The sequence below is a fragment of the Leptonotus elevatus genome, chromosome 16 (genome assembly GCF_054856555.1).
Source record: "Leptonotus elevatus isolate MCC_2025b chromosome 16, RoL_Lele_1.0, whole genome shotgun sequence".
In the NCBI taxonomy this organism is placed as follows: Eukaryota; Metazoa; Chordata; class Actinopteri; order Syngnathiformes; family Syngnathidae; genus Leptonotus; species Leptonotus elevatus.
The window spans coordinates 11,893,961-11,917,592 of NC_141254.1; the positions used below are offsets into that span (position 1 = coordinate 11,893,961).

General features: G+C 40.7%; 1 protein-coding gene across 1 annotated transcript in view; it reads right to left on the minus strand.

Annotated features, from left to right (window-relative positions):
* Positions 1-23,632, minus strand: part of pdlim4 (PDZ and LIM domain 4) — a 31,322-nt gene continuing 7,690 nt past the window's right edge. Inside the window, exons 2-7 of the mRNA XM_086099001.1 lie at positions 22,278-22,429; positions 15,257-15,338; positions 7,088-7,431; positions 6,857-7,017; positions 2,876-3,014; positions 1-1,627 (exon numbers count right to left, since the gene is read on the minus strand). Of these exons, the coding sequence (XP_085955127.1) occupies positions 1,423-1,627; positions 2,876-3,014; positions 6,857-7,017; positions 7,088-7,431; positions 15,257-15,338; positions 22,278-22,429 (1,083 nt within the window). The 3' untranslated portion in view covers positions 1-1,422. The remainder of the gene's footprint in view (positions 1,628-2,875; positions 3,015-6,856; positions 7,018-7,087; positions 7,432-15,256; positions 15,339-22,277; positions 22,430-23,632) is intronic.

Here is a 23,632-nt window from a genome sequence, read left to right on the forward strand (position 1 = left end):
TTTAATCAAACCATTTAATAGTGAAGTCAAAAGAATCCAGAAAAAATGCAGTTATCACGTAAATGACATCAGCAGGGGGCGTGTTCAGGCACTTGAAAGATGGAACCCTGAGGGACTCCACATGAAATAAAGCCTTCTGATTATTCACATTCTAACGATTAAAGCGCAATAATTGGATACATTGTTATTTTCTAAACGGTTGTGTGTGTGTTGAGTGCTGGCATGACAATAAGTTAATAAACGAGGAGATGGCACACAGTTAGCATTCATATGTACAACAGCAAAAAAAAAAAAGGTGTATAGTGTGGCGACAATATAAATTTTTCAACATTTACAATTGTACACTAGATTTTTTTTCCTCATTTTCCATGATAAAAGTACTTTTTGATGAAAAAAAAAAGATAGTTAGGTTCCCAGAATGATGACTATGCAAGCTACTATATAAGCAGGGATAAATCACCAATGAGCGTTTTCCACAACCAGCCCGTGAATAGCGAACATTTACATAACCTTATATTATGAATGTATTAAAAACACACATTTGTTTTCTTCTTCTTATTTTATCCGGGCAAAAACAAAACAAAAAAAAACACAATTTAGTTTGAAAATTGACAACCATTGTAAATGCATAAAAATAAAAATAAACTTTTTTTTTAACTCAGCAAAAACAAAACAAAAAAACACACCAATTAGCATTTCTGGAGGTTGCTACCAAAATAAGAAGGGGAAAAAAATAAAATATCTTTCAAAAAAAGAAAATTGACGGCCATTTAAATGCAAAAAAAAAAAAGCCAACAAATTCTTGAATAAGTGGAGATAAACCGCCAATTAGCCCCCTGCCCCGAAAAAAAATTCCAATTAACAAAATAAATCTGCAGAAACAAAAAAATTATTAACCCCAAATTGTTTGAATAAGGTGATAAACCGCTTATAAGAGTTTTCCTTGACAACCAAGATTGCCCCACCCTCGCAAAAAAAATAATATTAAAAAAATATTTGTATATAAAAATCTACAAATGAAGGAATTAATCTACGGTGCCCTCTCTATTTCATAGCTGAGAAGCTAATGGTTGCCACTTGAATGGTCACTTAGATAAACGCAGCCTGAGAAACGCGGCTTAAAAAAAAAAATGAAGAAAAGAAAGAAAAAGTACTCTCCTCCTCCCGCCAGCTTTTTTTGTTTACACTTGCGAAGGCGGATCTGACATGCTTGCATATGGAGCCTTTTAACCGGGGTTAGAGTTCAGCCAAACAACACGCTGACATTCCACCGGCGCTCCCAGTGACACACGGCTGTGATGCATCGCCACTGCAAAGAGGAAAAAGCGACGTTCCCGAAGCCCCAAAAACAAACGCAAGCTATGACGGAGCGTTACGAAGCCCTTGGCCCAAATGTCCGCTTTTCAGCGTCCTGCGTCCGCCTCACACGATCTCCACCTTGGAGTTGGGGTAGACGGCCACCACGTCGTAGCCCTCCGGGGGCTGCACGCGGGCCTTGGCGTGCGTCTCGCAGTACAGGTTGTCCTCGATGAAGAAGTATCCGCGCTGCTTCAGGTTGGTGCCGCAGTCGTCGCACACGAAGCACTCGGGGTGGTACAGCTTGTCGCGGGCCTTCACGATGGTGCCCCTGGAGGGAAAAGGTGGGATAAATAAATAAAAAATGTTCAGAGGCTTCAAAATACCCCAAAGTAGCTGAGAGTACAGAAAAAAAGAAAGAAGAAAATTTAGAAGATGAGAAATTTGTCAAAATGCTGCTTTAAAAATGGTATTAAAAAAAGCCAACGAGCACGAGTGTGATTGGTTCGTTCTAAACAGAGACACATTTGTAACGTAGTAACTGTAACTAAAGCAAATTTGTTTGGCGAAGAAATGTCACGAAAAGCCTACTAGAACATTGGAACTTTATTTGGGGTTTTTCAGGGGCATGACCTGCTGACTCCCATTTCACATGAGTTTGAATGTGATTGGCTCATTCGGAACACAGCCCAGTTTGTAACTGAGTAACAGTAACAAAGTAACTAAAGCAAAAGAAGTAGGCAAAAAAAAGTAATAAAAAGCTTGCTAGAACAGCTGAACTTTATTTGGGGTTCAACAGTCACGCTAAATGGTGGCAGGTGTGTGCTTACGACTCCCATTTAACTTGAGCTTGATCGGTTAATTTTGAGCACAAGAGTTAAGAGGGTGTGCGCACTTGTGCAACCACATACTCAGAGTTTGTTTATTTGTACCTCCCCTCTAGGTTTTTTGTTGTTGTAAATGTTCAGCAAAAACTAGGAAGAGCTGAAATACTTCCTGTTTTCATTCAAATTTACAGTGTCATACAAAAGTGTGCCGCCATCTAGTGGTCAACAGTGGAATTAGACCCACAATAAATGGGAGGCAACACCCCCCCCCCCCCCCAAACACACACACACGTACAATGATAATAAGGCTTCTTTGTTAATGACTAATGCATGACATCTATGTTTACCTAGACGTGTTTTTACAAGCAAGAGGGCTGGGAACCACCTTTTGTATTTTTGCGTGCACATGCGTGTGTGTGACCCGACTTCCCGGGTCATTTTGCCTGTTGGTGCACGTCGGCCCTACTTGTTTACCAACCACATAAATACTTAGCTATGCACATAAAAAAAAAAAAGTTGACTAAAATGTCATGTCAAATTCTAAATTGCACTTACATTAAAGTTTAAAAACAAAAGGGTAGAATCACTTTTTTTGTGTTTCATGGAGAAGAGGAGGAAAAGACCAACGTGTCGTAATTTGTCGTCAATTTGAAACGGAGCTTTATTTTATATATTTTTTTGAAACTATGAAAAGGGTTTAGTGCCTTTCAGAAGTTGACGAGCACTAACGAGGCTAGCATTAGCGTACTTACACGATGCCGTTGTAGCAGCGCGTGCACTGCGGGAGCTTCTGGAGGCCCGGCGCCCCGCCCGGGAGGGGGCTCCCCAACTTTGGGACGGGCGATCGTACCGGGGACATCAGGCTTCTCATCCTCTCTGTCGGGGACATGCCTACCAAAATAAATAAATAAAGGAAAAATAAAGGAACATTTTGTTACACCATGCAGATAATAATAAACCCAATATTTGTTTAAATATGTTTTGTTTTAGTCAAAACTTATTTTAGAAAATAATTGGTTAATTTATTTATTGTAGCTAAATAATCATAAATTTACATATATTTAATTTTTTTAACATATATTTTTTAATTATTGGTTAATAAATGAGTTAATAATTGTATTAAAAAATGTTAATTACATTTTATAAAAATAATTTAGAAAAAAACACTATTTTAAATGTGTTTAATTCAATTTATTATATATTTAAAAATATTTACATTTATTTAAATAATTGGTTAATTTATTTAATGTAAATATGCAAAAAGAAATATTGATCAAATAAAAGAAAGATATTTAACATGAGTCAAAATTGACTATCAAATCATTGGGCAAGTTATTTATCATAGGCAAAAATAATCATACATTTACATCTATGTTTTGAACGTATTTTTAAATTGGTTAATTTATTAATTAAAAAAATTAAAATGACATAAATTAAAAAAATATATATTAATAATTTAACAATTTATTACAAACAATACAACAAAAAGCTAGTAAAATTAAGAACTACATATACATAAAAAAAATGTAAAATGTGATTTATTAAATATTTGATTTTGATGTATAGTATATGATTGATTTCGTGTTAGTAATAAAATAAATATTATAATTTAGGTTTCTTGTACTGTATGTAGTTAAAATTTTTGGGCATTTATTCTTATTTTTTTATTCATTAAATTAACTATAAATAATACAATGAATCATTTTACATATAAACTATTTTACAAACTTTTTTTATGATCTCATGCACAGTACTTTATTTTTATTTTTTTAACAAATGATGAAAATCAAAACCAAACAATGCCTCCATTCTCAGGTTTCACTTTTGCAGTGACATCCAAAGCGCTCGCACGCCACGTGAAGCGGACCATCAATCAGCGCTAGCAGCCTGCCAGGACATTAGCGCAGCGGCACGCTAACGGCGCTTGCCTTCACTTCTGTCTCCAGCACGTCTGCGTGGAAATCGGCGGGAGTCGTTTACGCTATCGCGAGGGAGGTCGGAAGCGCTTCCATACGTCTGGAAAGTCAAAACACCGTCTCATGGGGAAACCCCCTTTTGCGGGCTTCTTGCTCAGCTTCGTTTCCATCTGGCGCTGCGCGGCGGGATGGCGTCAGCTAGCTACAAAAAGTCTATACACCCCTGATCGAATGCCAGTTTTTGTGATGTGGAATGAAGCCAAGATAAATCATGAAATTTCTTTTGAGAGGGGCATTACAAAAATAAGCAACTGAAATAATGGTTGCATAAGTGTGCACACCCTCTTTTAATTGGTTGTTTTCTGCACGAAAGTTTAGCTGTTCTCGGAGGCTTTTCCCGACATTGTTCTGCTTACTTTAGTTTCCAAGTCAGCTACAGTTACTTAGTTCTAGTTGCTCAGTTAAAAACAGGCAATGTGGTTGAACTTATCACGTTCAAACTCAAAAGTTCAGATGTTCTTGTAGGCTTTTCCTGACATTTTTACTTAATTTGCTTTAAATACTTATTGAAATTACGACACAGTTATTCAGTTAAACAACGGTGACGTGGCTGTGTTCAAAATGAACCAATCAGACTCAAACTCCAAACGTTAAATGGGAGTCAGCACACTCCTGCCACCTTTTAAAACCTCTGATGAACCTAAAATAAACTCCAGTTGTTCTCGTAGGCTTTTCCTGACCTTTTTGGTTCTTACTTTGCTTTGGTTTAGTTACGACCCAGTTCCGAACTGAGGATGTGGGAGTCAGCATGTCATGCCTCTGAATAACCCCAAATAAAGTTCAGATGTTCTAGTTTTTTTGTGACATTTCTTTGCCAAACCAATTTGCTTGAGTTACTTAGCTACTTAAGTTACTCAGTTACAAACTGGAAGTTTGGCTGTTCAGAATCAACCAATCACATCCAAACTCATGTCAGCACACACCTGCCACCATTTAAAGTGCCTTTGAATAACCTCAAATGAAGTTGAGATGTTTTACTAGGCTTTTCCTGACATTTCTTTTTTTGCAACTACTTATAATCCCATAAAGAGAGAACGGACCCGTTTTTCTTTTTTTTTTTGGTAGTCCTCCAAATTTTGACATACAAACCCAGTGTCTTGCTCCTCCAACTAGAGACGCCATCTCCAGGAGTCTGTGGAATTTCGAGTAAACAGGCGCCGGTGTTTGCTTTGGTTCCGAAAGCCCCTCAAAAGGCAAATCCAGTCTCTCAGTGGGGGCTCAAACTTGTCCGTCAACATGACGGACTTTATCCTCCGCCCAGACATCCACCGTAATCTCGTAAAGACGCGGTATCTGTTTGCTCATGTGAACTTCATTAAAGTGGAGTGGCACAAAAACAAAAGTGGAAACATGTGCCTTGTTATGATTAAACGCTTGCATCGTTGAACTTTTGAGCAGTAATCAATTACACTCAACAAGTGGAAATTCCACTGGTTAAGACAGGACATTTTTCTCACTATATTGTCCTAAATGGTTGCTTCCCCGCTCGTCGTCCGAGCTATTTAAAGAGCCCTCGTCTTCCTCCCACCCGTTGGCCCTCCTCATCCTCCCCTCCATGTTTTCCTTCTCTTTCGCCACGTCCGTCTATAAAAGGAAAAGTATGTCCAGCGAGGATTTATAATGTCGTTATGTGACTAATGCTCAGCACACGCTAACGGCTTCTCGTCCAGGTGCTCGGCGTCTTGCGGCTGACCAACGCTGCTGCTCGGGTATCGCGTTGTTATGGAACGACGATGGGAATCTCTTTGCATAAGAAAGAAGAAATAATGACGATAAAGCACTTTAAGTGTACTTTTAAGTTATTTGAAGAATGTTTTTAAATTTATTGGCTTGTTGTATCCGATTGGATTTGATAGATTTCAAACACATTTTTTATGTAATTATTTGACACAAGAATGCATTTTAATTGTTATATATTTTTGTTTTTTGATTTTAGAGAACACTAGTAGCCTAAATATAATTTGTTCATTTTTTACATTTAAATGCATTTATTTTTTATATTTGAGAGACAATTGTGTTTTTTAAATTTTAGTTTTTTATTTTAATATCTGAGACACTACTGTAACAACATGTTATTGTGTTTTATTTCAATGGACAACAGAAATTTGAATTGGATTTTCTAAAATGTTTATTTTTATTGTTTTTATTTTAACTTGTGAGGAGCCTGCTAATTTTTTTAATTTAACAACACATTTTGTATTTTATATTTATTTAAAAACATGTTTATTTATATAATTTAAAATTTTAATATTGTGAGAAATCTACATTTTAATTTTATTTATTTTTTTCCAAATTTTTACATTGAGACAAGACGGTGTTAAATTTTTTGTTTTGTTGTTTTGTTTTTAATTTTAAAAATAATTTGATTATTGAGGGAAAAGTCATATTTCAATTTAGTTTATCTTTAGCTTATTTTTTTGAAGTTCTGTAAAAAAAACAACTGTTTTATCTGTGTTTCTTCTGATTGAGGCTGATCGAATAAATGCACCAACCAACCAACCAAAGCGAATACATTTTTTACTTAAATATTTGAGAAAATGCTTATTTTTAATTTCAAATTGTAATGTTTTTATTCAACCATTTGTATTTGACTGTTTTAGAGGAGCTTGTCATTGAAATTGTACTTTCTGCATTTATAATTAGTTTTCAATGTGTGAGGCAACGTGGATATTTTAATCAAATATTGATTACTTTTCCTCCCATTTAAATTTTTTATACATAAAAATGGGAAAACTTTTGTCTTCCAAAACTGCCTACCGCCGTCCTCGGCCTCCAGGATCCCCTGCAGGTACTTGAAGGATCCGGACTGCTTGGGTTCCGAGGAGGGCTCCTCGTTGGCTGTCAGCATCTTGTAGACGTGCGACTGCATGTCCACGCTGTTGCGGCTCTGGACGGGGGAGGGCGCGGGAGGCTCAGGGCTAGGAAAGATCATTATCAAATCTCTGAACGCACTTTACATGGTCTTATAGGTTCAGGTCATATCGTCACCTGTGAGGGGCGCTCAGGCTCAGACCTCCCATTTGGCCGTGTAGGGATCGGTCCCCGTTGGGGGCGTACAGCGGAGTCGGGCTGTTGTACTGAGCGTGCCCGTTACCGTTGCCGTGCGCGTAGCCGTGGCCGTTGTTGGTCTTGGAATGGCCATTGAGCGCGTGGTTGGTGGGTTGCTGCTGCTGCTGCTGCTGCTGCTGATGATGATGGTGCTGCTGCTGCTGCTGCTGATGATGATGATGGTGCTGCATGGGGAGCAACGGAGGTGGCGGAGACTGAGGTTCGGGGGTGTACGAAGGCTTGCGGCTGTAGTTGGTGTAGCCGCTGGTGATTGGCCGGAAGTTCTGTGGAGAAAGAAATCAGTTTTTAGGCAAGAAAAACACAAATGTGAGTTCATATTTCCCTTTCGTATTAAATGTTGAGAATCAATCCTTAAAAAAAAGAGAGAACAACTCCATTCTCAACTGGATGACCAGGTGACCCAATGCTTTTGTCCATGTTGTATTATTTTCATCAATCTCAGGACGGTGCCATTTTGTTCTGTACCGCCCTCGGGCTCGCATTGTCATGGTCATGTGACCAAACCCAGAAAACCGGAGAGCCGTGACATTCGCAATGCAAACCCGAAAGCACTGTGACCTCAATTTTAGCCAACAGCAGTATTCATATTAACTCATTTGCTCCCCAAAACGTATAAATATGTTCTATTTTGAATGTTTTAAGTGTCCCAAAGATGTATTTATATGTTTTTTATGCTAGAGCATACAGAAGGCTTTAATGTAGCCTCTCAACTGCAACGAACGGTTGAAGAAATTGTAGTTAGTTACACAAACGGCCAGCAGGTGGCAACAGAGCAAAGGAGATCAAATAGGGAAATGTTGAAAAAAAAACTCAGTTACTCAATTCTAAATAGATTTGTGAATAATGATGAAACGTAGCTATATTCTAATGCTAATTGCTGCAAAACTGAAACAGATATAAATATAGAGACATTAATCTCTCTTTTGGTAGGTTCCATGTTTTTATAGCAATAGAACACAATATTCTGTCAAATTCCAGTAAAACAGCCGGGAGTGAAGGGGATCGCGTCTGTGAAAATGGCTGGGAGTGAATGAGTTAAAAAAAATGTGAACAACTTCATGTTCAGTTGACCAACCACCAAATGTCCCAACAGATTTGTCCATGTTGTGTCTTTTAAAGAATTTGTACAGTCATTCTGACAAAGTTTTTGCCATGTCACAATCTTTAAAGAGAAAAGAATGACTCATTTTTCAGTGGAACAACCAGGTGTCCCAATACTTTTGTACTCGTAGCATCTCCAGATGGGTCATGTCAACAGATGGGAAAAGCTGGATATCATCCTGTCCCGACACTTGCTGGGACCACACACACACACACACACACACACACACACAGACGCAGCACGGGTCCGCCATAATCAGGCCTTTTCTGGAAGCTTTTTATCCTCCTCACAAGCAAGTTTACATCTTGGGAAGAAAAAAAAATCCCTTTTATCGCCTGGTGCGCTCCAGACAGACTCTTTGAACGATAAAGACAAGCCAAAGCAATTTCCGAGACCACGTCAAACATTCTTACAGGCCAGTTCTTCGTAATTGTGAGGACGGTCAAAACCAGTATGACCCAATCTTGACTCTAGAATCACACTCAAAATCAATATGCTTCCTGTGGTGACATCAGTAGGACCTCAGAAACTCAAACATCCGTTAAAAAAAAAAAAATCAATACGACATTGACCGGAGGACTGTTTGTGTAAAAGTGCTCCAAAAGATCCCACCTCTGCTTGATTCTGTGAGAAAGGCAAAGGCGGATGAATGCTAGGTCTACTGTTACAGCTGGTCCCCAAGTGTGAAAGGTATCAACATGGACCGGGGTCGAGCAGATCTCAATTTTCCCACTTTTTGGGGTAGTTTCAGAGCAGGAACAAAGACCACATAGCACCTGTGCGTAAGGATATTCCGCAATGCTGGGAAAGGGGTTTGAAGCAGGTTTAAAAGGATCTGTGTAGCCCTTTTCACACAGTCTTGTAAGAGTGGGTAACTTGCCGCCTGGTTCTGGGGCTGTCGTGTGAAAGGTATGGAAAGGGGTACACAAAGTTCCCCCGGACTTTGAACGTAGTATCTGAGATGACACAGAATGTCATGTGTGGAAGGGTACTCCGCAATTCACTGGCAACCAAAAAACAGCTTTCTCTGTGTTCTGCTTAAAAGCACCACAACAAAAGGAGGACGTTCAAAATGAAGCTTCTGTGGTTGCACCAGAGACGGGAAAACTGCCTGTGCGTAAGGAAATACCAGAAAAGAAGAATATGGGTTTCAGGTTTAACACCATACGCTCACTTCCATGTTGCGTTGAAAGCAATTGTCACTGTCTGACAACTACTTCAAACATCACGCCAGATATTGTGTGTACAGAAGTCCTAAGATCTTCTGGTACAGCTTGAAAGAATTTTGTCGGATCTCTGTGGGAAAGAAGTGAGTGAGGGTACCTCAGGTCAAAAAGACACAGGCGCAGCGTGAAAGGGAGGGAAGGTGGAGGACCTTAATTGAAATCATGTGTCTTGAAACCCTTGCCTGGCTCCGCCCTGATTGGCTGGAAACCCAAACATTCTCACACGCACACACACACCACTACCTAATTCTCCCCGCAAGGTTTAATCCCTGCGGACCCTCGAAATGAAGCCCCCTTCTCATGGTGCTCTGCACCGCTAAGCAAACACAAACCAGCCCTTCAGGGGAGGAGAGACAGACGGGCTGGAAAGGAGGTGACAGACAGATGGGCGGCTGGGCGGCTGGGCGGGAGGGCAGTTCAGAAAGATGGGAAAACAACACGGCATCTGGCCACAGGCCGGTACGGTGCTAGACCAGAACTTCACCCAAATTTCATGGATTCTAACTTGCCCTATGTGATAACATTCCAAAAAACTCAGTGGAAGTTGGTTGAGTATTTAGATCAGTTTACCAACTAACAAATAAACAAACGGCTTTGAAAATACGACCTTTCTTGGTGGGGGGTTAGGGATAATCAGGCCCCCCTGGATTTGGAGGACCCGTGTTTCAACAAGAGCAGCCATCTTAAAAGCTTGACCGCCACATGCTACAAAGCCAGCGGGAAAATTAGGACAAAAAAACAAACAAAAAAAAAACAACTGGATCCAGCATTAATCCTTGAAAGTTAATCCAAAAATATAATTCTTCTGGATTTGAAACAAACCTCTGTGCCCCTGCTTAACCCCCCCCCCCCCTCACCCCCCACCCCCCACCCCCTGTAGAGAGCACCCTGACCCCATCAGTAGAAACCATAGACTGATTTGGACACTTTTGAGGGAGGATTTAAGCGGATGAAGAGTGAACCCAAACAAGCAAATAAAGCGGGTCACAGGTGTTGAGCTCTTTCAAAAAGACTTTTCCGCCACGCTTTAGCGGTTTCCCTGGCAGGGGATTAAGCACCGGTAGTCCCTGTAAACACATTTTGGCAACACGAGAGAATCTTAAACCCTCAAGTGATTCCGTTTTGCTAGCAGCCAGTCAGCTGGAATGACTACAACTTGGACCCCCCCCCCCACCCCTTCCCCCCCAAATCTGGAATCAAACAACCTTGTTTCATTCAGTAAAATGTCCAAACTTTTTCCACCGGAGTCTACTTGAAAATGGAAGCAAGTGGAGAGTACTTCACCTTGGGTTTATGAAACATGTCAGCGTACAATTTTGATGTAAAATACATTTCAATTGAATTGAATCATTATTAAGTATTAGAATATATGTTGGGCCCAAAAATGCTCAGCAGGTCGCAAATGATGTTGGGGCCAAACCTTGGACAACCCTGACGTCAAACATTCCTGCAAGAACTTCATCTGTCAGCGCCTGCCGAGCCTGGAAGAGCTCCACGCTACGGCTTCTGAACTGCCACGCAACGCATTTCCGACGTTTTGCGCCAGGAATGACCATTTAACGCCGACCGAGCGGCTACCCCCAAGAACTTCCAACTAAAGGGAGGTTTGGAAATGTCAGTTTATGGTGGAAAACTTTTTTTCCGAGAACAGAAGCGGGCGTTTGAAGTTTAAATTGCTGACAAAAGATTGTGTGTGTGGGGGGGGGGGGGGGGGGGGGGGGGGGGATTTTGCCAGAGAAAATGCTCTCTTGTAGGAAAATAAGTGGGCGGATGGACATGATGTTATTTTAATTCCATTGCTTTTAAAAACGATTGCGTGGTGACGTCAAACCCGATTGGGTCGTTTTGTTGACGTGGGAATGTGTGTTCTCAAGGTTTAAAGAAATATATTCAAGAATTTGTCCATAGTTCCAAAAAATAAAACCACATTCACACTATAGCCTTGCTTCACTGGGAGCGGATCCAACCTTGGTCACCCAACCAACTGTAAATACATTTCCACTGTATAATAATTCACGTTGGTCTGAAAATAAATAAATAAAATAATAAAAATGGACTGCTTAAATGTATCATCAACGAAGGGCTATGTAGCATAACCATAAAAAATTTTTTTTTCAAAAATCTGATTTTTTTACATTGAAATACTTGAGAATCATTACCTGAATCAACATTTAGGATTTCCACAAAACAAGAAAAACACATTTAGCAAGCATGTTGGCATTTAGTTTTTGATATTGCAGCTGTAAGTTAAACAGCTAAAATGACTTTGGCAATTATGCTTTTAGGCTAACAATGTCAAAAACAATATTAGCTACTAGCTAAATGCTAGCTAAAATTTGTTCTTCTTCTTGATTTTAGAAACAAAATATGACAGACAACTATGCTATTAGGCTAATGCTATTTTTTTCTTTTCAGATATTTCCCTCTTGTAAAAAACAACAACAACAACAACAACAAAAACCTAATCACTCAATAGCTACAGTATATAACGTAGCATATTTTATAATGCATAAGATCCTTAATAAATTAACATGCAATGAGACATTTCTAAGTGGGAAATGAACTTGCTGAAATGAAAAGTTGCTAGACTATAACAACTAAATCTCTTAACTAGCAACTGTAAACTAGCTCCACTCCGTTCACAGCCATTTTCTAACCCTTTGATTTATGAAAGCAGCTATTTATTAATTTTTTTAAGTTTTAGGGTTACGATTCTCCCCTGACGGTTCACCTTTCAGTCAATGACATTTTCTTCTCCCAATTGTTGTCTTAAAAGTCCTAAAAGTCAACATTTATTTGTTCCATTGCTGCATTTTAACGACTTCCGTTTGTTCCCATTTGTCTTCCTGTCTATAATCTTTATTTTGGCCCTAAAATCTCAACGAGGGAATGATTGCGATGCCTGCAGGGGGGGGGGGGGGGGGCTGCTTTTGAAGTAGCAGTGATGGATGACAGCGACACCATTTTGTTTCCAGATGAGCTTCGCCTCAGCATGTGTCTTTGGTTTCGTGTGGTATAGACCTAAGCTGTGTTTTAGTAGGAAGCAGAAGAAGCATTGCCAATCACTCAATGTGTTGCATGATGATGATGATGACACAAATGCAGTAGCTTGCCAACAGCTGTACATAGCGTATGCTGTCATCTCCATCCAGTAATTAGCTCCGCGTGAGTCACCAATGTAAATAACACGTTCTCCAAAAATGAATGCACTACATAAGCATGTCAGTCAATGTTCCAATGTGCATTACCACACGGATTATTTATTATAATTAACACCGTGACACGATGGCGTCCAGTTTATGTTAGACATCCAAAAATGTGTCATTTTTCAACGAGCCTAGACCTCGACAGGAGTTTCCGACAAAACTGCCTACAAAAATGGTAAAAAGAACCTTTTGAGAACAAGTGATGACACTTATGGCAGCTAGCCATTAAGCTAATGTTAGCGGTTAGCATTTGTCTTGAAATTTGGGACCGTTTCTAACCTTGACCGGATTTTTGTGATTTTTAAGCCCTTGTGGCTAATGTCAGGGGTCGACCTTCCGGCTTCTGTCTCTAAATTTCGGTCCGTTTCTGACTTGTATGTTTTGAGTACCGCATACATTTATTAGGTGTATTGATGGTCATCCAAATGTGATGAGGCAGCTTGCTAGTTGGTTAATGTTATCATTGCCTATGCATTAAAGATTTTTGTCTGTGCAGATTTGTACAATGGTAGCATTCAAGGTTGGAGGTGTTTGAGGTGTAAACATAAGTCATTTGTCTATGGCGCCAGATGTGATGAAACCAAGATGAGACTTTAGCTTGACTGAAGTTTCCAACACAAACACAGCTCAATGATGTTACGTCTAATTAAATTATAAGTTAGCATAGCTCCACTACTATGCTTGCACTAACCTGCAGTCCGTGTCATGTAATGTTGCTTGTTGAAAAAAAAAAAAACTTAAATGTTCAACCTCCTAATAGCAAGTTAAAAGTGTAGCTAACATAAGCAGTCAACTCAACCGCTTCTATCTTGAAATTCCGGTCCGTTTCGGACTTATATGAGGCTTTGAGGTACAACATATGGCAGCTAGCCATTTGGCTAATGTTAGCAATCCACACTGGACTGTTCCTGATTTGTATGACGGCAACTTTCAAGTTTTGAGCTATCTTAGCCAAAAATGTGTAAATTGGCTACGGTACAGGATATGATGAAATCTGCAGTTTCCCACAATGCTGCCACAAAGGTGCCATTCACGTTTGAAGGTGCAAAACACGTTTTTGAGGCGTATTGATGATCATCTATCTAAGGTATCCAGATATCATGAAATCTACACTAGCGTTGACCTTGACTGAAGTTTCAACGGCCTGGCTGTTTCAAAGCAAAAGAACCCTCAGGCAATACTGCAAAAGACCAAACATTTCGTCTTCCTTGACCGCAATTCCTGATGAACGACACAAGACAATACAACTGCTTTCATTGTGTCTCCAGAGCAGAAAGTAATACACTCCTGGAAGGACGTCAAGCGTCTATCGATGAGGTGACGGACAATAAATGCTACCTCAGCTCTTTATGTGGTTGCCCCCAGTCTCGCCGCGGCCAAGAGGCTTGACAAAAGACGCTTCCCCCACAAAGTCTTCATTGTCTCTTTTGAAGGCTCTATCCACATGTGTACGCATTTAGGCACTTACACACCGAACATCCCTTCCAAAACGCTTCGGAAAACCAGCGGAAAACGCATCTGCAATAGGCTTCATTGTGCTTGGAGTATCCTGGCAGCTGGTACAATCGGAGAACAATCGACTTTTTCAACACTTGAGTGCATTTTTAATACGCTATCCCAGGACGCGCTATTTCTGGAGCGAGGCTTGACTGTTTCTATGGATGCTGTTTATAATCAACACAGACAGTCCTCTTGCTTAATTTACAGCCCCAGATGGTAAGTTGCGGTCTGTAGCAAATGATCATCATGGCCATCAAAAGAACAGGATCAAGTTTTAATGGGTTTTAGCGTCGAGATCAAAGATGCACACTGTGAAATAGAAGCATAAAAAAAAAAGAATTCCCACGGTGATTCTTTCTGAACTCTGAATGAACAAAAGAAAACAAGACGATAAAAGCACATCTTTGCCAGAAAGCTAAGCAGATCATTAAGAATCGCTGTTTGAATGTATTAATACGACAAATTAATCATCTTTTTGGGGGCCTTAATAAAACTCACCAACTTTTAAAAGTGCATGTCTCAAACATGCTCCCTCCAAAAACACATGCAGTAACCTCCTGCACCAGTTTTCAACAATCAACCCAGGAAAAAGTCTCAAGGACCCATGCCCCAAATTAAATATTTGGGTTTGAAGAAGACATTTTAGGAAAACTCTCATTTCTGATCAGAAGCAGGTATAGACGGAAAGGTAACACTAAATTGTGAAGCTTTTTTTGCTTATGTTGTCTAATGTCAAAGACTGATGATCATTTCGAGCCACAAAAAAAAGTCTAACAAATCTTCTCGAGAACATTTCAGTGTGGTTTGAATTTGTAATTCGTCTTTAGCGGTTTTTTTTATTATTATTATTATTTTTTTTTACAGTTTACCTTTCAAAACTTTGAGTCTTATATTACCAGAGTACCAAGTCCAGACGGGCATCTGAGTTCTGGCTTTATAATGTTTCTCAACTAAGGGTTTCAAGTGTCAAAAATCACTCAAGGCGTTCAACTAGTGCAATGAGTTGGGAGTGTACCACCCACAATTGTTTTTGATAACGAAAACTGGTGTCTACCTGCGAGTCAGATTCCATGTAAGGGCTCGTCTTGCCGTCTTCGCTAACCACCGGCGACCACACACGTTCTCCCGATCCCGATCTGAAAGACAAAACCAATGAGAGATTCTTGACGATGATCCAGTTCTCTCGAGACGCAATCTCTGCGGACAGGATTTTGACAGAAGATTACTTTATTTCCCAAGCCCCAAAACTGTTGCAGACCATACGTAAAAGTTTGAGGCATTGCGACTGGTAGTACGCTGAAGAGAAACCTCTATGGACTCAATGAACCAGAGCCAACTCTGATGTAGTCTGGTCATTTAATAGAATGATGATCTAATAAAGTAAAAAAATTCTCAAGTGTCGGTTCTGAAGATTTTTTTACAGGAACAGAGCACCGACCCCACGCCCCCAGTCGGTACATTAGATAAAGTCGTCAGCACCTCATAACTCCACAGTACGAGCCATCAAGTGTTTTTTGGCTTCTACAGAAGGGGGGGTGATAACTTATTACATATATCTTTAGATTGCTTGTAATTGACTCCAGTTGCGTTACAAGAAACAACGTGACTCACTGACTGGCAGCTGTGACAAGATACATCATTGAACTACGCTGCTGAGCAAGCCTTGTCGGATAATTTACGCCTTCCCTTTTGAAAGGCAGAAAACGTGATGCTTTGGTGAGGCTCAAGCTAATAAAACCTTGTGAGTCACGACCGCAAGTTTAGGTTTCAATTCGCGTCCTGTGATAAACAACTTGTCGCGTCGTCGCCTCCGAGGGTTCTGTTGCCGCGGTGTTGGTTGTCAAGTGGGAAAGGATGCGAAACCAGGCGCGCTCGGGACGCGACCTGGAACTAGGACACAGGATTGCCTTTGTGTCAGGGCCCCTTTGAACGAATGAGGCTTTGGTCAAAGTGTGATAGATTTGTCAGTTGACATCATCACGGAACAGGCCACGCTTCAGATATGGACCACCAGCGCCAAGAGCGCTCTTACGAGGCGTTGGACGGTTCCGTCGTGGTGTTTTCAGAGTGTTTGGTCTCAATGGCGACCGCACATACAAGAGGGGTTTGTGCTCCGACAGAGGGAGACGGTGCTACTTTGAACTTTGAATTGACATTTTGGGGGAGTACAAAGAACGCGGTATTTAGTTCCATAATAATAAATAGGAAAGTGAGGACAGAGACATGAATGGAAAATTTGAGGCAAACCATCTTGGGATTTGCAGTATAAGCCTAGACTGGACCCAAGAGGCTGTTTCTTTTCCTACATCAGCATGTTGTATTTGAAATACAGTACTCATGGGGGAGAAGGACCAAGCCATGTTGTGAATAAAAATGTGACTAAATAAAGCCTTTCAGTTGAGAAGTACAATTACTACTTCCTTATTTAATCTTCTCAATTATCACAGAAAAAAAGGCAAAATCGAATTTGTGAATAGTGAACCATAAAGAGGCAACACAAATTTTCAATATGAAGCATTTTTTTTCCAGTGGAAACATTTCAAAGCGAAGTCAACAACAAGTTACAACCTGACTTTTCAGGAGATTACAAAGATGAACGGTATGGTCCTTCTGACCATCAGGTCGGCGGCTTGTATTCATCATCCATTCTTAAATCTTGCACCGTCTGACCCAAGGATTAAAGTCGTCTCAGCACTGAAGCCCTTCCAAGGAAGTTAAAAACCTTGATTTATCGAGCAGTAACTGCTATCTTTGAGACTAATGGAAACAAAGATACTTTGCATCAAAATCCAGCTGTGGGCTGCCAGGAACCATCCTGTTATTTCTACCTCCTTTTGCTCCTTTCAGTCTGATGGCTACAGCAGATTTGTTGAGTCTGGGGAATGGGGGCGGGGTCGCGTCATCGCAACCTGGTCTGCTACTCATATTTTTAGCTTGTATACATCACTGACAAACAAGACATAAAAGGACACGCACTATAATAATTTCCAGAGGAGCATCATAGACTGCCCTGGACAAGTTTCCCTATCTATCCCGTGGTCATATTTTCCAGCACTTGACCAGGTTTAATTTCCTGATGGTTTGGGATTTTTTTTCCCCAGCGGTCAGATAAGTTTACTTTGGCTTCTCGAGATAGGCCATGCTCCATGCCGAGGATGAGACGCACGGCTAAAAAACAATCACTCAAATTGAGATGCATCTCCTCATGGAATATTTCCCTGGCAGCTCAAATCTTCTTCCCGCAAAAAAAAAAGAAGAAAAAAGGTCAAGGTCATTGGCATGTCACACTCAAGGTTGTTTAATAACCTGCAATGACATTTAAAAATTTAATTTTATAATGGAAAGTTGACTTTTTAATTGTTTGTATACAAATAGTCTCTGGATGGAGTGAAAAAAGTTAGGGATTTCAAGATGAATCTAGAATCTCAAACCTTTACAATTGAACTTAATCACTGTATGCACACGTCCAACAAATCAATCTTTCAGTACTATTTGCCCAACTTTCTGTTCTCCAACAAGAAGTTGATTGGCAAAATCCATAACAAGTGTTTGATCCAAGTACTCAAACAGTCAAACCGAGTAATGCATGTCTCCTTTAAAAATTTGGTCCGGGTAGGTAAGTAGAGACAATTATAACAATCACCTGAGAGTGGGTACCTAAGGGCGGAGACGACAACAAAGAATGATGAATGACTGATCACGGCTCCAAAGTTCTATTGATGTGGCATTTTACTGTCCACAAAAGACCGCCTGAGAAGTAGGGAGGGAATGAAGTGAGTTTCTTTGGGCCTTTTGTCCCCACTGGAGTCCTGAGTTCCTTTGGTCCGGTGCAGTCTTGTGCGTAATTCCTTAGCGGTGAGTCACAGGTTAGATCCCCAAGCACCAGGGAAATCCGGACACCGTCTTTTCTCTGCCTGCTGTCTGTAATTCTTAAACTCTGGAAATGAATGTTCCTCCAACCCTGGAAAAAAACACATCTTGAACAATCTACTTCATCTGGTCTGGAGAAGAATTACGACAAAATGATTTGACAGATTTACGCAGAACATGGTGGAGGGTTGGGCTACAGGCCAGGAGACAAAACCAGCAGATCCAGGAATTTCTTTTCACCTTGCCTAATTTCTCATGGAATAATGCATACATCTCAGTTATTCTTGCCCCTGGTGGAGGTCTGTGCTCTTTTTGAATGCCATTCTAGTTGCATTGACGTGTTCCACCTGTTATACTCCAGTCTGGACTTAATCCTGCCATTTCTCTTTCATGTAAGTGAAATTGAAGCACAGTGGGGTGTACTTTTATGAATAAGACATACTTTCAGTACTGGCTTTCAGCACATCCATCAGCGGGGGACTCCATCCCAACAGCCTGGCACTTGTCCCAACCACCATCTGCCTCTCAAGCCTTTGCAACCACATGGCTTAAGCTCTGGGAGAAGAGAATCTTGAGGCAGCATGGAGAGAGAAAGAAGTGGTTTTGGGGTTGAGAAGGGCAACAGGTACACGGGGGTGGAGTGGTGGGGTGGGGGTTGTGGGAAGCAAGGGTTCAGGCAGTCCACCGATGGAAAATATCTTCAGAGTGCAGGGGTTTTTACTCCATAACCACAGACTTTACTCCAAGTGGAGCACGAGTATTAGTCCTTAGGACTAATGTAAGGTAAAAGGTCTTCAAGATGGAATAATAAGCTTTGTGGCCTTTGATTCCTTTTTCATGGACAAATGTGACTAAGACGACTGAAAATCGAGGGAAAAGAGGAGTTTAGGGGCTAAGATTTGTGGTTTTAGGAGTGTAGGATGGTCACTGGTGATCAGACTCAAGATTGAAGGCCCAGCAAATGCTGAAAGGTGATGTTTGTCTTGTAATTTTCTCTTAGTTTGGAGTTGGAGTCTTTAGGGGTTAGGACTTATGGGTTTAGGGGTCAGGTAGAGGAGTTTGGTCATTTGTAAAAGGGTGTCAAAGTTCAAGGCCAACTTGATATTTCTCTCGTAAGTTTCTTGTAGTTTCTTGTCAAATTGACTCATATTAGTAGATGTATCCATACTGAACCTTTAGGTAGGGAGGGGTTAGTCTCCTTCATGGTGGTGTACCAGGATGTTTCTTAGAGGCCCATTTCGATCACTGCAACCTTTAGAAGTTCTCGAAGCAAGACATTATAGCAAACAAGACATAATGGGACGTAACCACGTAGCCGTCATGGACTTTTGAGTACCGACTCCCAAGATCCAGGGGGGGCACCCTTCAAAATGCTCTGAAAAATGCGGCCTGCGACAGTAATGGATGCGGAAAAATCTCAAGAAACATTCTTGCATTACACAGAAGACCTCAGATCCGTGGAGCGCACTGTAATTTGGGTTCCCAGGCAGACGAGCACTCATATTTGTCCATCGGCAGCACCGGCAAATTACAGGTCTCTCGTTTCTCCCGCTTTGACTTGGGAGTATTTTATGGCGCAGGCTTTTAAAGAGGGGGGTGAGTGGGGACTAAGAAGCGTTGTCCTCCATTGGGATAATGTTCCTGAGAGTCAGCACAATGAAGCTAATGGCTGCAATCACTTATTAAATATTTCATGTGGCAGCAGACCAATACTTACACAAACGGAAAGTCTCAAGATGGCTTCGAAATGGAAGCCGACTGCCATTTACTGATCATCTATTGTGCTACATTATTTGTTTCCTCCCTTACTTTTTGATCATGATAGAAACCTTCAGTGGTAGTTGCTTCAATGTTTGATTGAATTTCCAGTGACGTGTTGATTTGTGATTCACTGCGCCTCTTCTTGGCTATTCATAACCTCCTTGCTGTGCTGCCATATCTTTTTCCTCCAGTCTGCCAGCAACAACTGCATCCCTTCATATTTTCCCTGCTTAGAGAGGATTCATTTCACCAGAATCTCTGGATCAGAGTGGCTGCAACACGTGGTTTGGGGGAATACTTGAGGGAATCTTTCATTTTCCTTTCAGAGCCATCCATAGGCGACTGTTCTAAGAAGCCAGTCCTTTCCACTTCACCGGCAGCTCGTTTCACTTTGGTGCTAAATATCCCAAATGTGTATGCCTCACCCGCCCTCCTGTCCGGCGGTGGGGAAACTCACACTGTAATTATTCAAGAGATATACGGTTGCAAGGTCACATACCAACAGCCTGCCTAGTTTCACCTCCGTCAAGCGGCTATTACTGCAGCCAGTCGCTATCTTGACCGTCCCAACACAGGATTTCAGTGATTAATGAACAAAATGGCAGTGTTGGGGATTTACTTGAGCTAATAGTTTAGACAAGGAATTTAAACCAACTTAGCCCGTGGGTGGTATTTTATTTTGAAATAGCCCGGTCAGAACCATCAAAAAGCCCAAATTGGCTCACAATACCACCCCACAGGTTAAAAGACCAATAACAGTCATGTAAGATAGGCCTGGCGAGCTAAAGAGATTTGGAAGCAAAAAATAAAAATAATCCAACTGAGTAAACGTTGACGGCAGGACGTGGTGACAGGCAGGAAGTTTATTGGCAAAGAGACAAGGGGTGAGGCATAGTACTGTTATACCAACTTCAGATATCGATACTGTTGTCTGATGTCCAGGTTTAGTAACCTGGCAATAGCTAGATTGATAATTGTGATTCACTCTAAGGAGTTCTCTACAACATCAATCTAGGACTGCTCCATGGTGATTTGCTCGGGAAAGGCGGGACAGTCTGTACAATACTTTGAGCTGATTGGATGATGCGGCATCTTGTACACGTTTGTTTTGACTAATCACGGCAACGAATTGGTCTCTTCTTAGGGGGGGGGGTGCATAAAGAATCTTTATTCAGACATCTTTACCAGATAAAAATGCACGAAGCACCGCTGTTCAACATTCAACAAGGAAACCGTGAGTAATTCTGCAAAAACAGAACCAGTAGTTCGGAACGGTGGAAATTAACGGGCTCAGTAAAACATGTATTCTCGGGAGTTTGTGAACACAAATACAGCGAGAATTCTGCTTGCTGAGCAAGGTTACAGGTTTACCAGACGGACCTGATAAATAAAGAATCACAATCATCAAAAAATAAAACTTTTGGCGTTTTCTACCTGAAGTCCAAGTCAATGAACAGTTTTTACAAGTTTTTCTTCAGTTTTTATTTTTTCCAATTAAGCAATTACTCGCACAATCCCTGATCATTATTGTTGGTGATCTAACCTATCGCGGTTTATTCTGTGATTCCCACCAATCAAAAATACCCACAAGAAGACATCAATTCCCACTTCAAATTGCACGTTTCATTCTTCCTTAAATCTTCAGCAGTCAAGTTAGTAATATTGCAACCTAATGGAATAAACGCATCATCCCTTATGCGCCGTTTTGTTTTATTACGCTGAATCACACATTCTCTCTGTGCGGTATGAAAACTCTTCTTGACGTATAAGCAGAATTAAAAGCCACACTTTGGCAGCGTTATCTTGAGTGCGGAAAAAGTTGCTGCAGCTGCACATGCAGAAGCTGCACCTTTGTCGTGAGCGAGCGCTGCTTCCCACTTCCCGAAATAACATCCCGACGTGGACAAACCACCACTTCATGCTCAGCTGCTTGGACGGAAGACGGTGTTAAATGCATTCGAGCAAAGTCGAGTACAATGGGAAGAAAAGTTCCTGATTTAGAGCTTTGACCTTAGAAAGCGAGAGAGAGAGGGAGAAAAAGAGAAAGGGAGAGCAAGAGAGAATCCTCATCGTCTGCCAGTTGTAAACGAGTCAGAAACCAAATTTTTTTTCGCACATTTAACTCTTTCAGAGTTAAACACACAACACGTACACAGATGGCAAAAGTATTCAGACATCGTGGTACCTTGACTTGCGTATACATAACAAGTAAATGAAGTTACGAGCTTGAACACTAGAGGCTGGTGGTTGATTTTTCACTAGGACCTTCTAACTATTTGCTGAAAAATTCTATTTTGGGCGCATGTTGGAAGATTCCAGTGAAAGCAGTATATTAAACATCTCAAGATGATAGAGAGAAAAGTCTGGAGCGATACTGGCGATCCAAGAGTCGTTTGCAAAACGCACTACAATTCGAATGAGTCACTGTTTTAGACAGCAAATACCTGCTGATAATGAGCGTGAGCTGCTGAGTGCAGTTTTTGATCCGGTTCTGGGCATCCATGTGGGTCATGTGCTCGGTGGCGTCGCCGTTGATGGCCAGGATGGTGTCGCCCGGGCACAGGTCGCCCTGGGCCGCCTTGCTGCCGGCCGTTACCTGGAGATAACAGGCAGGTTAGGTGGGTAGAAAGGTGCAAGAAAAGAGCAAATGTTGCGTCAAGTGGGGTACGGTAGTCCCTGCATATTCGGCTTTGTCCCGATCCGATATATAATGTTTGTCAACCATAGCTGCCAGGATATTTCCAGGTGGCGTAAGAGCGAATGAGTTCAAATTAATTCAACGAAACCTGTGCTTGGCGATAACAAATTGAGTGGATTAAAAAAAAAAATAATAATAAAAAAAAAAAAATTCTTCCGAAAAGAATCCAAGACTGAAAGGGACCCAACAGACTGGGAACAAATTCTCAAATGGTAATTTTGAACAGCAAAAAATACTGTAATCACTACCCTGCTAGTAGACAACAGTTTGCTATCCATTTCAATTAAGGGTGACAGGCGATAAAAAAAATTAAATCGTAATTAATTGCATGACTTCAATAGTTAACTCACGATTAATTGCAAATGTTATATCTGTTCTAAATGTACAATAAAATATTAGTTTCATTAGTTTTCACACTCTTGTTAATATGAAAGTGGAAAAAAAGGGTTAAACTAATAGAAATATGGTGATATCTTTTAGTCATTGATACAGTAATTTCATAAAAATTTATATAATTGAGTTCAAATTAAAATGAAAAAACGAGTGTGATATTAATTTGTGTCATTTGTGTGCCACTAGATGGCCTAATTGCATTTGTAAGAAAGTGACAGCTCAGTGTATTTTTTTTTCCAGATTAAGAGCCATCTAATCTTTAACATGAAGTAATTTGTGAAATTCTGCACATTTCTAAAATTGTCAAATACAACTTGACCCCAATCTCCACAAATATATTAATTATTATTAATTTTATTACTGCTAAATTTCAACTTGGGCGTGTCTGCTATGTTGCGACTGGAATTCCCCCAGTACAGGCTTTCCTGTCATTAATCGCGCGTGAAAAAAATGTGCGGAACTAATTTTGTCACCCATAATTTCAACATCGGAAGAAGTGTCGTTAATCTCAGCACCGACAAAGTCAATTCATTCATTCATGAACACTAAGATCATTATTCAAGCCATTTCCCCTCTTATCTCAATGACTCTACCTTGGACAAATAAGACGTAATGTTTATTACTAGCAGTGCTATCAGAGAAAGTTACGTTTTTGCCACCTGGAAGGATGCGTGACGTCATGGTGAAATGTCTTATACTCTTCCCTCA